The sequence below is a fragment of the Gossypium hirsutum genome, chromosome A06, assembly GCF_007990345.1.
Source record: "Gossypium hirsutum isolate 1008001.06 chromosome A06, Gossypium_hirsutum_v2.1, whole genome shotgun sequence".
Classification (NCBI taxonomy): Eukaryota; Viridiplantae; Streptophyta; class Magnoliopsida; order Malvales; family Malvaceae; genus Gossypium; species Gossypium hirsutum.
Genome location: NC_053429.1, coordinates 24,281,852 through 24,298,770, shown reverse-complemented (window position 1 = coordinate 24,298,770; position 16,919 = coordinate 24,281,852). Strand labels below are relative to the sequence as shown.

At 33.0% G+C, this 16,919-nt stretch overlaps 1 protein-coding gene across 1 annotated transcript; it reads left to right on the top strand.

The window, feature by feature from the left end:
- Positions 1–10,996: 10,996 nt before the first annotated feature.
- LOC107963364 (uncharacterized) lies at positions 10,997–12,730 on the top strand. The gene is made up of 2 exons (XM_016899912.2): positions 10,997–12,224; positions 12,614–12,730. The coding sequence occupies exons 1-2, from the start codon at positions 11,137–11,139 to the stop codon at positions 12,666–12,668; spliced, it is 1,143 nt and encodes a 380-aa protein (XP_016755401.2). The 5' UTR covers positions 10,997–11,136; the 3' UTR covers positions 12,669–12,730.
- The last annotated feature ends 4,189 nt before the right edge of the window (positions 12,731–16,919 follow it).

The following is a 16,919-nucleotide window of genomic DNA, read 5'->3' as shown; positions in this document are numbered from 1 at the left end:
TGATGAATCAAAGGGAGTTGAACTTACGACAACGGAGATGGTTGGAGTTGATAAAATACTATGAGTTGATAATCGACTACCACTCAGGAAAGACGAATGTAGTCGCCGACGCGCTGAGCAAAAAATCATTATTCGCCTTGAGGGCCATGAACACTCAGTTGTCCGTGGCCAATGATAGTTCAGTTCTAGCAGAACTGAGAACTAGACCGATGTTCCTTCAACAGATCCGTGAAGCTTAGAGAGGTGATAAGGAATTGCAAGCCATGACTCAGAACAAGACAGATTGTGAGCCAGACTTTCGGATTGGTACCGATGGGTGTATAATGTTCAAAGATAGGGTTTGTGTACCCAAGGACAATGAGCTTGTTCAGAGGATTCTATGAGAAGCACATAGTGGTTACTTATCTATCCGTCCAGGTAGTGTGAAAATGTATAACAACTTGAAGAAAATATACTGGTGGTTGGGAATGAAAAGAGACATTTCGGAGTTTGTTTCTAAGTGTCTAGTTTGTCAGCAAGAGAAGGCCAAACACCAAGTACCTTTGGGTTTACTTTAACCTGTAATGGTTCCCGAGTGGAAGTGGGATCGTGTAACCATGGATTTTGTGTCAGGGTTGGCTTTAACACCAAGGAAAAAAGATTCTGTTTGGGTTGTTGTTGATAGGCTTACCAAATCGACACATTTTATACCGGTGCGTACTGACTATTCCCTTGAGAAATTGGCTAAATTGTATGTTTCTGAGGTCGTGAGACTTCATGGAGTACCCTTGTTGATTATTTTGAATAGAGATCTGAGATTTACCTTACGGTTTTAGAAGAAGTTACAAGAGGCATTGGGAACAAAACTGAATTTTAGCACAGCATTTCACCCGCAAACCGACGGCCAATCAGAAAGAGTGATTTAGATCTTAGAAGACATGTTACAGTGTTATGTTCTCAAGTTTCAAGGTAGTTGGGAAAAGTACTTACTGTTGATTGAATTTGCTTACAAAAATAGTTATCAATCAAGTCTGAAAATAACGCCTTATGAGGCTTTATATGGACGTAATTTTCGGACGCCCTTATATTGGACCGAACTTAAAGAAAATCATATTCACAGGGTTAACTTAGACAAAAAAAAACTGAAGAGAAAGTTAAGGTGATTCGCAACTGTTTGAAAGCTGCTTCGAATAGACAGAAATCCTACGCAAATTTGAAACGAAAGGAAATTGAGTTTCAAATCGGTGATAGGGTGTTTTTGAAAGTATCCCCGTGGAGGAAAATCCTCAAATTTGATAGAAACGGCAAGCTGAGTCCTCGGTTCATAGGACCTTATAAGATTACCGAGAGAGTAGGGCCTGTTGCCTACCGATTGGCTTCACCTTCAAAGTTAGAAAGGATTCACGACGTGTTTCATGTGTCCATCTCACGTTGATATAGATCGGATCCTTCGCATGTGATTGCGCCAACTGAGGTTGAGATTCAGCCAGACATGACTTATGGCGAAGAGCCGGTTAAGATTTTGGCTCGGAAGGTTAAACAATTGAGGAATAAAAGTATAGCACTCGTGAAAGTTTTGTGGCATAGACATGGAGTTGAGGAAACCACATGGGAACCTGAGGAGACCATGAGAGATCAATACCCCAACTTATACATTGGTAAGATTTTCGGTGACGAAAATCCATATGGAGAGAATTGTAACAAACTAATTTTGGGCTTAGCCAGAACAGGGGGTTCGAGACCACAAATCTGAGGCTGATAAATTATTTTTGTTATTATTTTGGTGTCATAGTATGATTATGTGAATGTATGAAAAATTTGGTGGATTAATTTTAGAGTTTGTGAGCCTAATTGCGAAAAAGGACTAAATCGCATAAAGGGCAAAAGTTTTGTTTTACTAGCCAAAGATGTTAAATAGATAAAGAGCCAAAATTGGGTGTCTTTAAAGTGCAATTAGGCCTTTTAGAAGCTAATGGCCTGCCATAGTGGACAAGAAAATCAAATGGTCAAGGGGTAGGTGACTTAATATGTAATAAAATATTACCCTAGTGACTAGACATCATCTTTTTCATTTTTCCTTTCTCCTCCACCGAAATTTTCAGCAAGAATGGGGTTTTTGGAAGCTTGAAACTTTCAGCCACTTATACCTCTCTCAAGTAAGTGATTTAGATGGTTATTTTTGATGATTTTGGTACCTTTGGAACCCTTGTAATATGAGCTATCTATTGAGGGGACTATTTTGCAAAATGGTTGATAGTCTAGGGATTTGCCATGAAAGATTTTATGATGTTTGCTAGGTTTTTACGGAAGAAAATGAACCTTAGTTGTTAAATAAACAACTTTTGTGAAAGGACTTCTCATGAAAACCTTAATGGGACCATTTTGTAAAGTTTGTAAAATAGATTGTACTTTTGTGAAATAATGGAAATTTTGTGTTGCTATAAGAGTAAAAAGGGTTCGGCTAGGCTTAAGACATGAAGAACTTCGATAAAAATCGATTTTCGAGTCTAGGGGTAAAATGGTTATTTTGCCAAAATTGTGAATTTTTTATTGTCTAAATTATTTAGTGATTAAATGAGTGAATTTTTATTCTTTTAGATCAAGAAATATGAAAACCAGACTTGGACCGAGGAAAGGCCAAGTTTGTGGATTAGGCTGATTAGTTGCTTACATTTTGTAAGCCAAGGTAAGTTGTATCTTAATACTACAACTATATTGTTATGATTTGTGATTGAATTGATATTGCATAAATTGTTTTGATTGTGAATATGAGTATGCATGTTAAAAAATTAATGTAATAATACTCCCGGTTGAACATTAGGAATAGAATTGGATATTCATGCCATGACATTGGGTGATATGTGTGCTAGTGTAAGACATGTATGGGACATGCATCGGCCTCGAGATATACAAGCCAGTGTAAAACATGTCTAGGACATGTATCGGTATTAAGATGAGAGCTAGTGTAAGACATGTCTGGGACATCCATCAGCCTCGAGATATACAAGTTAGTGTAAGACCTGTCTGGGACATGGCATCGACACCGATAGATGAGAGCCAGTGTAAGACCTATCTGGGACACGGCATCGGCCTCAATATATGAAAGTCAATGTAAGACCTGTCTGGGACATGGCATCAACTTTGATGTGCTAGCCAGTGTAAGACCATGTCTGGGCCATGGTGTCAATATCTTGTCCCATGTTTCGGGCTATTGAATATCTTGTAGTATTCCAAATGGTTCAACGGGAGATTTATAGTATATATATATCGAAATGAGAGAACTTATGATCATGTGGTGAGTGGTACAGGTACCTAAATGAGAATTTCAAAATACGAGCTTCATTTACGTTGTATGTTTAGTAAGGAAGGAAAGTAAGTAAGTTATGTCTATGACCATCTGTGTATTTTTCATGAAGTATGAATGTGAATTGAATCAGTGTTGTATGCTTGGTGAGTGATGACTATGAACAATTAATATTTATGAATCCTCACTTTCATGTGCAAATTGAGTTATATTGGGAGTATGATCCCTTATGGTAACTTGTAGCTATTTTATTATTTACATTCGACTTATTAAGCTTTATCCTTACCTCTTTTCCTTTCCATTTTCTTATAGTGCCGCCAAAGTAGCTCGTGGATCATCGCCTTACGTTGGAAAAACCAGTCACACAATCCTTGAAGCATTTGGTATAGCTAGTTTTATTAGTTTGATTATGGCATGTATAGGAACTAGTCTTTTTGTAATGGTCACATTGTTTTGGGCCAAATGAGTAGCTTGTCATAGCTATCAATTTGTATAATGCCATGGATGGTGGCTAATATTGGTTATTGATAAATGCATATGATGATATTCTTTTAGGAATGAGTAAATTGAATGATTTTACAGGTTGTTGAGTTGTTTGTGAATAAGTAGAGTGGCCCTAATGTGTGAAATGTTCGGTTTGGGGCTGATTTAGCCATGTGGTTGTGTATGAAATTGGTTTGTCTTGGTGTAGTATAGCTTGGTGCAAGTAAAGGTGGCAAAAAGGCTTGGTAGATAGCCAATTTTTGTCTACACAGCTAGACACACGGGCATGTGCCTAGGTCGTGTGTGACACATGGTCAGCCCTATGGGCATGTTGTTCGGTCGTGTGTCCCTTGCACCTCAAAATTGCAAACCAGTATGCACAATAGTAAACACACGGGCAGAGACACGGCAGAGTGTCTTAGGTGTGTGGAGGACACAGCCTCTGGCCACGGGCGTGTACTTTGGCCGTGTGCCCCTAATTGGTTGCTGACATCAAAAACAGAATGTCAAAGTTTTTACACACGGGCTACGACACGGGCGTGTCACGGCCGTGTAAGGGACACGGGCTATAGACACAGGTCTATGCCCGGTCGTGTGAAAACTGATTCAATTTAGAAAATAAATCCACATGGGTAAGGGACACGGGCGTGTCCTTATTTTACTTAGGCCGTGTGAGTCACACGGGCCTTCAGCACGGCCATGTCAAAATGGCCATACGAGCATGTCGCCTTTCCATACGGGCGTGTGCCCCTGTTTCAAGTGACCTATTTTAAAGTTTTCAACGGTGTTCAGATTAATCCCAGATCATTTCCTAAGTGTGATTTGGGCCTTGTAGGCCCATATTAAGAATTTTTAGATTAAGAGTGGAAAGTTTTAAATTTGATCTAGTTTTTATAACTCAGAAATGATTGTATACATGCATTTAAGTCAGGTAATGCCTCGTGCCTGATCTCGGCCTCAGACTTGGGTAAGGGGTGTTACAGTATCGACGTGGGATTGAAGAGACTACGTGAAATTCTGAAAAGTCTATGAAAAAGCAATACTCTGATCTATTTCCTGGTAAGATTTTCGAAGACGAAAATCTCTAACGGTGGGGGAGTTGTAACATCCTGTTTTTGGGTCAAATCAGAATATTGGTTTCGGGACCACAAATCTAAAGTCAAAGTAATTAATTTATTATTTTATTAAAGTTTACAGTATGACAGAATACTCGTGTGAAAATTTCGTGAATAAATTTTACTGTTTAAGTGGTTAATTCGATAAAAAGGACTAAATCGCGCAATGCTTAAAATATGAGTTCTCTAAGTGAAATGAATCAAATGACTATGGAAATGAAAAGAATGAGTACTTGCATGGTAAATATACCATTAATTGAATTAGTGGACGAATATGGGCTTATACAAGGTTATAATAGTAATTATGAAATAATGTTTTATAAATAATAAAACATAAAAATTCAATTGTTGTCATCTTCCTTCCACCGAAAATCAAGCTTGAGAAAGCCATTAAAAAAGCTTAAACATTCGATCACTTGGAAGCTTAATCAAGGTATGGTTTTTACTCGGTTTTTAATGATTTTTATGTTTTTGAGCTCATTGCAGCTTAATCTAGCTAGCCCATATCTCCGTTTTCGAAACTGTTATAGATTTTGAATGAGGCCATTGTTGAATGATTGGTTGTTTAGATGTTTTATGATAGATTATCAAAGTTTGAAGCTAGATTAACAAGTTTTATAAAATGATTTTTGACAAAAATGTCAATTACGGATTTAATTGAGAAATTTGTAAAATCCATGGGTAAATGTGTGAATTAATGACAAAAACGGGCTGATATGTATATAAGGAAAATTCGGCTAGATTGGGCTGGTATTCAATTGTATGAATTTGTATTTTATTCAATTTGGACTAAATTGTAAAAATGTAAAACATTAGGGGCAAAAGCGTAATTTTTCCAAAATATGTATAATGTGTCAAATTGAATAGAAAGGAAGTTAATTTGCTAATTTTGATATATTATTTAGATCAAGATAAGCCGAGATTAAGCTTAGATCGGGGAAAAAGGAAAAATGAACGAATAATCGAAAAAATTCCATCTGAACAACTCGAGGTAAGTTCCTATAGCTAGAACTAAATTATTAAATACATGTAATTGTTTAAAATGTATGTGTATAAGTTGAATGAATATTCCACTTGAAATTCGATTTACGGGTTATATGATTGTATTACTATTTACATGAATGGAAGTGAAATGTCACAAATGTTATATAGGTTACATGGATTCAGTATGATCATATGCATTGAGTATGCAAATTGAGTATTTAAATGTATATATTTAATTGCATTGAATGTATATGATTTAATAAATTGAATTATTGATCATTAAATGCTTAAATGATGAAGTTGGATAATACCAAGCTCCGTTCGAACTTTAAAAAATTGTAGAATACGAGTGACATGTCACTAGGGCTACCGTTTTGGTCGAGCTCCTGCATTTGTTGCGGACTTGCCACAGCTCGTATGAGCTTACCAATATATTAGCTCGTAAGAGCTTACTGTTTTCAGCTCATTGGAGCTTATTGTTTCAGCTCGTATGAGCTTACTGTTCAGCTCGATAGAGCTTATTGTTTAAGCTCAATAAAGCTTACTGTTCATCAGCTCAAGAGGAGCTTACCGATCATGGCTCGAAAAAGTATAAATTGATGGATTACCGATTAATACACTTAGAGTGTATCACTTGAGTATTCTTTGATATTCTAATAGTTTCTCAGGCATAATTATTGTTACTGAACATATGAATAAGATATGTGTTTATATGGATGAATTACTGTTAATACGGTTAAATTATTGTTATTAGTGATGAACTATTGTTTATACGGATGAACTACTAGTTATATGAATGAATTACAGTTCATACGGATAGAAATGAATTACCATAATGTTATGTGAATTACATGGTATTGATGATTTTATATGCTTATGCATTTGGCAAATTTGGTTGGATTGTATTGAAATGATAATATAGGTTATAATGACGTATGATCAAATGTTATATATGTTAATTAAGATATAGGTGGTTTAACCACATATATACTTATTAGTGTACAAGATATAGAATATTTGATGTTATTTCCATGGTTCAACGGAGAAGATAACTGTACGAGAATTGAAATGATGATATGAATCAGTTCAGGTATACGTGACATGTTGGACAAGTGATATTTAATATTTCATATGATATGTAAGTGAAAATTGATGAATACATACAAGAATTACCAGGTTGTTATTGTATTACACGTTGATTTTGATGGAGCTAATTTATATGTCCTCATGTTTCTCTAATTCTGAATTAATTGTTAAATTGTATATAGTACATACTAGTCATACGAGTTTACTAAGATTATTAGCTTACTCTGTTTATTTTTTGTATTTTACAGTGATTTGAAAGCTCGCTCGGGTTGCAAGTGATCGTAGATTTCATCACACTATCCAGGAGTTGATTTGTTATTTTTGAACTCTTTGAAATTGGTAATATGGCATGTATAGGCTAGTTGAAGATATGAGATGTATAAGTTATTTTAGCTATTGAAGCCTATATGTATTGATGTGTTTAAGCCATGTGATTTGGCTTAACTTGGCTAAATATTTGGATTGAAAATGTTTTGTTAAGTATGGCATATTGTATGATTAAAGGTTGAGTTATAGACATGTTATATAAATATATATATACGTGTGTGTGTATTTATTTGCTCATAAAACATGTCAAGTTAGTGATATATTTAGATGTGTAAATGATGATGATTGAGTATTGATATGATTAGATTATGGTATGGTATGAAATGTGCCTTGAAGGATATTGATTGGTTGTTTATATGTATATAGAAATGGTACCATTTGAATAATTGTAGGTACATGTGTTTTGGGTGAGAAATGTGGTGTAAATAGCCTATTTTCATCCACATGGATAGAGCACATAGGTGTGTAACTCAACCGTGTGTGATACATAGCCTTGATACACGGCCCTGCATCCCTTGAAGCTTAAATAAAAAAATCAAGTCAATGAGTTACATGGCCTAGATACACGAACGTGTCTACTGGCCGTGTGTGGCACACAGCCATGGCACATGGACATGTGTGGCCAATTCGAATGGGCACACGGGCCAGACACACGAGCGTGTGGTCGGCCGTGTGATTCAAGTTAGTATGCATGCCCTATTTCCACACGGTCTAAGATACGGTCGTGTCTGTTAGCCGTGTGAGGCACACGGCCTATTCACACGGGCGTGTGATACTTGAAATGTTGAAAATTTTCCAAGTTTCTAGAATTTTCAAATGTTATCGATTTAGTCCTGAATGCATGATTTAAACTTTGTATGCTCGTTTTAAGTACATATTGAATGTGAATGAATGATATTTACTAACATGAGATGACATTTGATAAATGATTGTTCTAAATTGAGTTACAAGTCCGGTAATGCCTCTTAACCTATTCCGGTGATGGTTACGGGTTAGGGGCGTTACAGCCAGAGTAGTAGTAAGATGGGATATTATGCATACAGAGAACATCTTAGGAATATGGCATATAGTTCTCTACGGCATAAAGAGTCTGTTTTTAATAAAAATTTATGTTGTAGCATTGTACATTATTTAATACCTTAATGTAATTATATTATATTCTCTTTTACATTATAAAACAGTACAAAACTAATACGAAGTATGTTTAGCTATAGTTTACGCATATTGTATAAATTTTCTATTAAGTGTTTTTGAGTTGTAACATCCAATATCTAGATCCGGTGATTCGGGTAGAGTCAAAGGCGTTACAAAATGCGTCGATGACCACAAGTTTTTAAAATCCCTCATATCCGTAGTCATAGGTTTTTATCTAAAGGCTAGAAGGCTTATAGGTGTTTTCAAAACTGTTTAGTATGCACGAATATGAATTAGGAATTGGTAACCAAGTTGTTCAAGGCTACGAATAGATCTTTTAGGAAGAGACAAATACCAATTCTTAGTGTTTCTCCTCAAAGTAGTGGGAAAGGCTCGCATTTAAAAGTGTCAAAGGCTCCTAGGATATTTGTGTAGTCATTATATCACATTAACTGCTCACCTAAGTCTTTATCCCTTTAATAAATTTCTTTGAGGAATTTGAAAGATTGCAACAAGTCAACAATTGTGTTCTCAAGTACAAAGGGGTTATTACAACAAGATAGTCACTCCATGTCCTTCATTAAGCTTTAAAAGCTTGAATGTCTCATCTTAATGCCTCAATTTCATCATGCCAGGCTTGTTGCTGTTGTAAGGGAAAACCTATTCTGTTAAGTATTCTAAGTGTGAGTTATGACCTTGACCTTGAGCATTAAGAGAGGAAACAACCTTATCATGTTGAGTTTGGAACTGAGAGGGGGATTATGACTTGCTCTCAACTCTTTTATTATTTTATTATTTTGCTAGAGTTGTTATTGGTATTGCTGACATTGTTGTTCATACCTCAACTATTGTCGTGTTTTTTGGTCTCTTAAAGCCCTTGTTTATTCTTGTAGTTCTAGAAATTATTGGGAGTAAGAGCTAGGGTTGGAATTAAGTTTTTATGATGTTTGTTCATTAGATGTTGGCATCGGGCATAAGTTTGGTGAAGGAGGAGCAATGTTGTACCTAGGTTGTGGACGATACTAGCTTTCATGAATGTCATTATAGGGGTTTTAAGGATGTGTTGAGTGAGGATTGTATGTTTGGCCAACAAGCTAGGTAGTAGGATTGGAGGGTACAATGGGTTTTCCAAGGATGGTTCCCTCATGATGAACCATATTGTCCATACTCACCACATCAATTGTCGATGATTATAAAAAGGTAAAAAAAAAGGATGACAGTTCACACAATGGAGAAGTATTGAGAGCCGTTGGAAGAGGATAATAAAAGAGTATATAGCATAGGGTGGATGATTGAAGAAGAAGACCTCTACCAAGACTAAGAATAGGTATTTATAGGCGAAGGTGATCATTCTTTAGCCTTAGATCTAGACACGTGGATTGTGCTAGTGTTGTTGTGGTTGGCTACTTAGGGAGTATAATAGACGTTAATGAGATTGACATAGAGCAGATAAAACCCCACGTGTGTTTCATGCAAAGGAAACTAAACACATATCCTTCACAAGGTGGACCAAAAACATGTAAATGTGTCGAGCGTGGATACATCTACGAGGGACATAGTTGTTTTGCATAAACGATGTTGGGACCAGACGAAGTAAAGGTGACGAGGTATTTATTACAAAAATCATGTGTAAATTCTACACAAATATAAAATAAACATAATATCTATTATTGACAGCAGTAACAATGTCTCTTACTCCATGTTTTATTTTCACTATTATTGGCGCCAGAAAGGGTTGAATAAAAACCACAGAAGCCATATCTTAGACGCTGCTAGCCACCTGCAATTGGAGTAAAAGTATTGATGATGGAGACGATGGTATGGAAAATTCTTGTCTTTTAACTTTCTGAACAACGTCTTCAGAAAGGGTCTAAAAATCTTGTCCATCTCTTTGTTTTTAAACAGCAAAATATTGGAAATTTTCTCCTATTTTTCCAAAATATAAAAAAAGGCTACATTACAACAGTAATGGAGATTCCTTTGTCAGTCATCTCTTGTAGTTGTAGTATTAAGACTTTTGGAAGTGTAGGTTCTTCACAGGCATAGCCTGGTCCCATCGTACTTTCAGACAAGATACCAGAATAACCCTTGCTTTTGCCCTAAAATTCCCTCACATACATATATCACCGGTTAAAATGAAGAAATTACATGCTAAAATATCAATCCAATTTACCCAAGAGAAGAAGAGACCATTTGCTGAATCCTGCCTAGTAATTCAGAAGCTGTCCCCTTTGACATAATGAGGATCAACAGCAACCAAATCCTTCTATGTAATAAAATATATTTAAGCTTCATCATCGCATTTCTGTTTCTTTTGTCTTTTTTTAGACACATGCAAGTAAGATAAAAGCATATGAAACCCCAGTGTATTATTAAGTGGGACTGCGGGATTGATCTTCCCAGGCATGAATGAAATGTAAATGTAGTTGAAAGAGGAGGGCAGTTTAGTAAAGGAAAGTAGTAAGCCTAAAACAAACATGTAAATAAAGGGTAACAAGTGTTGATTGCCAAAACAAGGAAAAATCCAAAACAATTTACAAACCCTAGGTCAGCTTGTATTTATAACACCCCCTTCCTTTGTGAAACTTCAGTCTCCTGCACCTCTCTCTGCATTTCTGTACATTGCCTTTTAGATTTTTTGAGGAAAAAATAACACCCCCATGATCTTTCAAACCACCTTTCTCTTTCTACGGTACTAAGTTGGAAAAAAAATAAAAGTTAGATATGAAGGGTCGATGTTCCAAGCAAGAAGCAAAAGAAGGAATGGAAATTGATAGAATTAGAAACAGTCACAAAGATGAGACTCCTCAGCTGTCTGGTGCTTACATTCGTAGCCTGGTTAAACAACTCACCACTTCCAGAAGTGCCAAAGACCCTGATTGCGTTAATGGCCAAATTTTGAGCAAATTTGGTGAGGGTTTTAGTGCTACACCACAGACACAGAGCCAGGTGGAACCAAACCCACCACCTAAACAACTAAAGAAACAGGTTCGGAGGAGATTTCATACCCGCAGGCCTTACCAACAAAGGATGCTTAACATGGCTGAAGCTAGGAGAGAAATTGTCACTGCACTCAAGTTCCACAGAGCTGCCATGAAACAAGCCAATGAACAGCAACAAGAAGAGCAATCATCACGGTCGCTTCAGCCTTCTCCTTCATTCCCACAACCTTTTGAGCAAGAACCAAAAACAAACAACTTGTCTACCTATAATTTAGACTATATTTCCCATTCCTATAGTTGGCCTCCTTCTTCTCCAAGTCCTTTTACATCCACTGCACACACTTTGAACCTACCAGACCAAACCCTAGGTCTAAACCTTAACTTTCAGGATTTCAACATAGACTCCAACCTTTACCATAACAGTAATAACCCATCAATCTACTCATCTTCATCATCCTCATCTTCCCCAACTCTATCAGTTGTAACTGAAGATGTGCCTTCAGTTGCAGTGTCACATGAAGTGGGGCCTGGGACTATGGCCGATTCAACAGCATCCTACGGTGGGGGAGGCCTGCATCAAGCTATGGACGATGAGGGAATGGCGGAGATGAGATCATTAGGAGAGAAGCATCAAATAGAGTGGAATGACACTGTGAATTTGGTAACATCAGCATGGTGGTTCAAGTTCTTGAAGAGTATGGAAGATGGGAATGAAGTGAAAGGTGAGGATGATGGGTACCACCAACCATTTGATCAAGTCATGGAACTCCCTGCCTGGTTGAATGCAAATGACTGTGGCTTGCAGCACCACCATTTCAATAATCTTTTCCCAGATTCTTACTTCCAGGATTCTGATTCTGCCTTACCTTGGTAAGTACCCAGATTTTCAAAAACATAAAACAAGTGTTTCAGAACGTATAAATTACGATTTTTTCACCATGCTCATTCATACATTGGAAATTTAGAAACTCTCTCAAATTGGATCTAATTGAGGGTCAAAATTTGGTAAAATGCAGTAATTTACCTGATTCTTACCAAGAAAAGAGTCAAATTTGCCTCGTTTTCTGTAAAACATAATAAAGTTGCACCCAATGGATGCCGTGCCTTCATGCTTACAAAAGCTTCTGGCTGTAAGAGCCCAAAAAGGCCCATTAAAGCTTAACGCATGGGCTTTTCTTAAGAAATTGAGTGAAATAGATCAGTCCTTGAGATTTTTTTTAAAATTTTGTTTTATTGATATGTATTGTTGTGATTCACAGCATGAATATTGGAGAAATTGAAGGAATTGATGGGGATTGGCATTGGCTGGCTTAATTCACAAGGATTGTTTACGTTTTTAATTAAGCAATAGCATCTCACCTCCCTTTTGTTTTTTATTTTGATTAAGTCCCTTTCTCCCATACTTTTTTATTTTTATTTTTTCTTTTTACCTCTAGTACTTTTAGAGATATCTCAATGTAAAAAAGAAAAAAAAATTAGAAAAGGTGGCAAGTGGCAAAGCCATTGAAGAAAATAACATAAAATGTCGGTATCAAGTATCAAGAGAGGAGTTTGCTTTTTGCACTAAATTTTCCAACACCAACAATTTTCTTTGTATTTTTCTCATCTTCTCTTCTTCTAGTTTTCCAGCTCACCTGCATGCGATTTCCCTATGGAAAATTATTATTTGGTTATTTATAAATGATATTATATGTAATTTGCGAAAATGGAAGAGATATGTAATTTCGGTTATTGATTAATTTTATACCTATTAATTGCAATAAAATATTAAAGATTACATACAGTAACTTTAATTCACTTGTTTCCTCGGTTTATAGTGAAAATGGCATAAATGTGATGCTTTATTCAAGAGTTAGAATATCGGATTAAGTCCAAATTTTTGCACCAAATTTGAGATTTTTCAACAAAATTATTAAATCTGATATAAAAAAAAATTATTTTAACATGTAAGATTCAAAGTTTGAGTTCAACTCAAGCCTACTCATGTTGCAAGTTTATAATATAATATATTATTTATATAATATAAAATTAATAATACATAAAATTAAATTAATAATAATATATTATAATGTAAATACTAAAAAAATATGCTTAGTTACTTATATTTAAAATTTTAATAAATAAAAAAATATTAAATTATTAAATATTAAATATTAATTAAAATTAATATAAATATTTTTAAAAAATAACAAATAATATAAGTTTACTTAAAATGGACTTGAGTTAGTAATTTACAAATATAAATAAATATAGTAAAATTTTGAGGCCTATATTTCAGATTGTGCTAGGTTTGAGTAAACAGAGAATGTGTTACTATCACACATAAGCTCGGTCAGAACCCAATCTAACCCACAAACACATCTAGTAAAACATAGGCTTATTCAATGGTGCATTTACCCATCCAAGCTCAAATATTTATCTAAAATTTGGGATAGTTTAGATAAAAATAATAAGTTCGGAAAAAGAGTTTGGATAAAAAATCTAAGTTTATTTAGAATATGAGTAAAAATTATGCTATGAAATTCAAAGCCCAAATCCATTTTGGCCCTACCCATTCGAGTTTATGGCATGTTTATTTTTTCTTTTCTTTTATATATTTTGTAATTTATATTATATGAAAATTAAATATATTATAAAGTAAATATTAAAATATATGTTAAGTTGCTAATGTTTAGAATTTTAATAAAAAAATTAATAACTTACATTAGAATGATTCTAAAATCTATAATTTTAAGACACGAATAAACTAACACTGCATTGTCAATTTTTAAATACATATAAAGCTCATTATACAGTGATGCATATTTACTAACTTCTCTCATTTAATTTAATTCTAATTAAATTACTTAAAAAATATAAAATTTTAAAACACGTTGAAATGAAAAAGTAAATTAAAATAAATCAATAATTCAAAATGAAAAATAAACTAAAAGTAATAATTAAAAATTAAGAAAAACTCAAATAAAAAGACTATAAGCAGAAAATTGAAAACTAAAACACCATAATATTTGATGCGTCATCAAATTTTGGTATTTCATTAAAAAAATAACTTAAAATAGTTAAAATTTTTTTTAAAAAAAAGTTGCCTTATAAAAGAAACTAAAAAAAAGTAAAAACCTTAAAAAATAAATAGAAAATGTTCAGAATTTGAAATGAAAAATTAAAAATGATTTAAATTATAAACGAAAGAAAACTTGTTTTTTTATTAAAAAATAATTATATTTAAGTAAATTAATTAAATAAGTTATTGAGTATAAATGAGTGTTAAATGTATTTAAAAAAATTGAGGATATAGCTTTATTTTATTAGCCTCTACAAATTATTATAATTTGAAGATCATCCTAATATAAGTTATTTTAAAAAAAGGGAAGGAAAGGAAAAAATGTATAATGGTTGTAAAATATATATAATTACTAAATATTAAATAAAAATAATTATATTTCAAAAAGGAAAAAAATATGATTAGTCTTGAACGAGTTTTGGTTAATCATTTACAATTATGAATGAACTTAAATAAATTTGAAACTCATAGTTCGAGTCGAGATTAGACAATTCTGAATGGTATTGATATCATGCATGAGTCTAACTTGGACTCAAATTGACCTAACCAATGAATACATCTAATAAAAATTCTTTATCCGAACTTATAATACCTAATTATTTTAGGGTTAATATTTTAGATGCATTATCTAATAAATCAAATAATGTAAAAAAAAACTTAACATCTCCATTGATAATAATAATTATTATTATATAAAATTTAAACGACACAGGAGGATGAGGAAGGAAATGGTTGTATTGAATAGCATCACCATCTAAGTTGTCGATAGTCAAAAACCTTTTTTTTTTTTTTTTTGGGTTCTCTTGTTTGTAGTAGCTCCCAAGTAGAAATATGAGGTTTAGATTGGGTCCAAGTGTGGAAAAGCAGCCATGGATGCGGGCAAGCGTCAAAGGCAAGGAAGGATACATAGTACCAGAGCTACTTTTGCCAAATTCCCATTTCAGTTCATGCATTTGCTTATTTAATATAACCATACATGTTTTATATATTCACTAAACAAATTCAATTACTCACAATTATGTATCCAGTAGAATTAAGGATTTTAATTTATAATCTTACATGTATTTAGTTTTTAATTAATATATTTTTAATTATCATTCACAATGATAATTTCTATTAATCTTTGAACAATATAGAAATTTGGAACTATATAACAAAGTAAATTAATAATAATAGTTCATGATAAATTCAAAAGACAGTCTAACTAAATTAATAAACATATTTAATAAAAAAAATATTGAAATTTGACTTTCTTATCGAAATAAACCCACAAAATATTTTTCACCTACACTAAGCAAATAACATATAGACCAAAAAAAAATAATTTTAAGAGTATTTATATATATATATATATCATAATATATACCTCAACATTAATTAAAATAATCCTCAATCACTCTATGGTGCAATTGTTGTTTGAATATAATTCAATATTGCCTCTTTAAAAAATAATTGCTTTTAATGTTTCATTCATTTTTACATAGTTCTAACTTATTACTGGCTTACTGCTACCAATCTTCATTTCTAATATTGATAAATTTTTTAAGTGGTAATTAATATGATTAAAGTTCTATTCAAGCAATAATTTTATTTAACATTAATATATAAAATTAGTACAACATTTAAAAAAAACTAATACAATTTTTTATGTAAAATTTTAAACTAATAATTATAAATTAAATCATATATATATATATATAATATAACAACCTACATAGACTATATACGCGACAAAGGACCCTCTTTTTTTCATTTATTTTCTATTTTTTATTAAATATAAATTTAAATATTATTAGTACCCCATGTATTCCGGTATATATTTTTATCTAATATTATTAACTAAAATATATTATAAAATTGTATCTATAAACTCAAGATAAACTTAAAATATAACTAATTTTAAGAAATATTTTAAATATTAAAAAAGTATAAAATATATTAAATGAATTTAAGTATGACCCGTATACTAAAATAACTTGAAATATTAAAATTTAATAAACTTAAATATAACCTATATCATATCTATTAGAGGTGTGCATGGACCAGGCCGGCCCGTCCGAAATTTGGGAGGGTTTGGGCAAAAATATAGGCTCGAAAAATGGGCTTGGGCAAAAAAATTAGGCCTGTTTAAAAAAGGGTCGGGCCTCGGGTAAGGAATTTTTGGCCCGAGCCTGGCCCGGCCCGGCCCAAATTCACTACATGACAAAAAATCTATTTTTTAATATTATTTTCTTATTATTTTCTCCCTATTTTGCTACTATTTTAATATTATGTTGCTACTATTTTGTTGTTATTGTTTGGATATTGTATAAAATTTATTTTATTGTTAATTTTTTTATTATTTTAAACGCATTTGTTAATTTTGTTATTATTTTAGAAGCATTTGCTTGTTAAGTTGCATCTATTTTAGTGTTATTTAAGTATACATATTTTTAAAAATTTATTTTCAATATGTTGAGAAATATTTATTTTGATGTTTCTAGTATTTTTGATAGTTTATATAT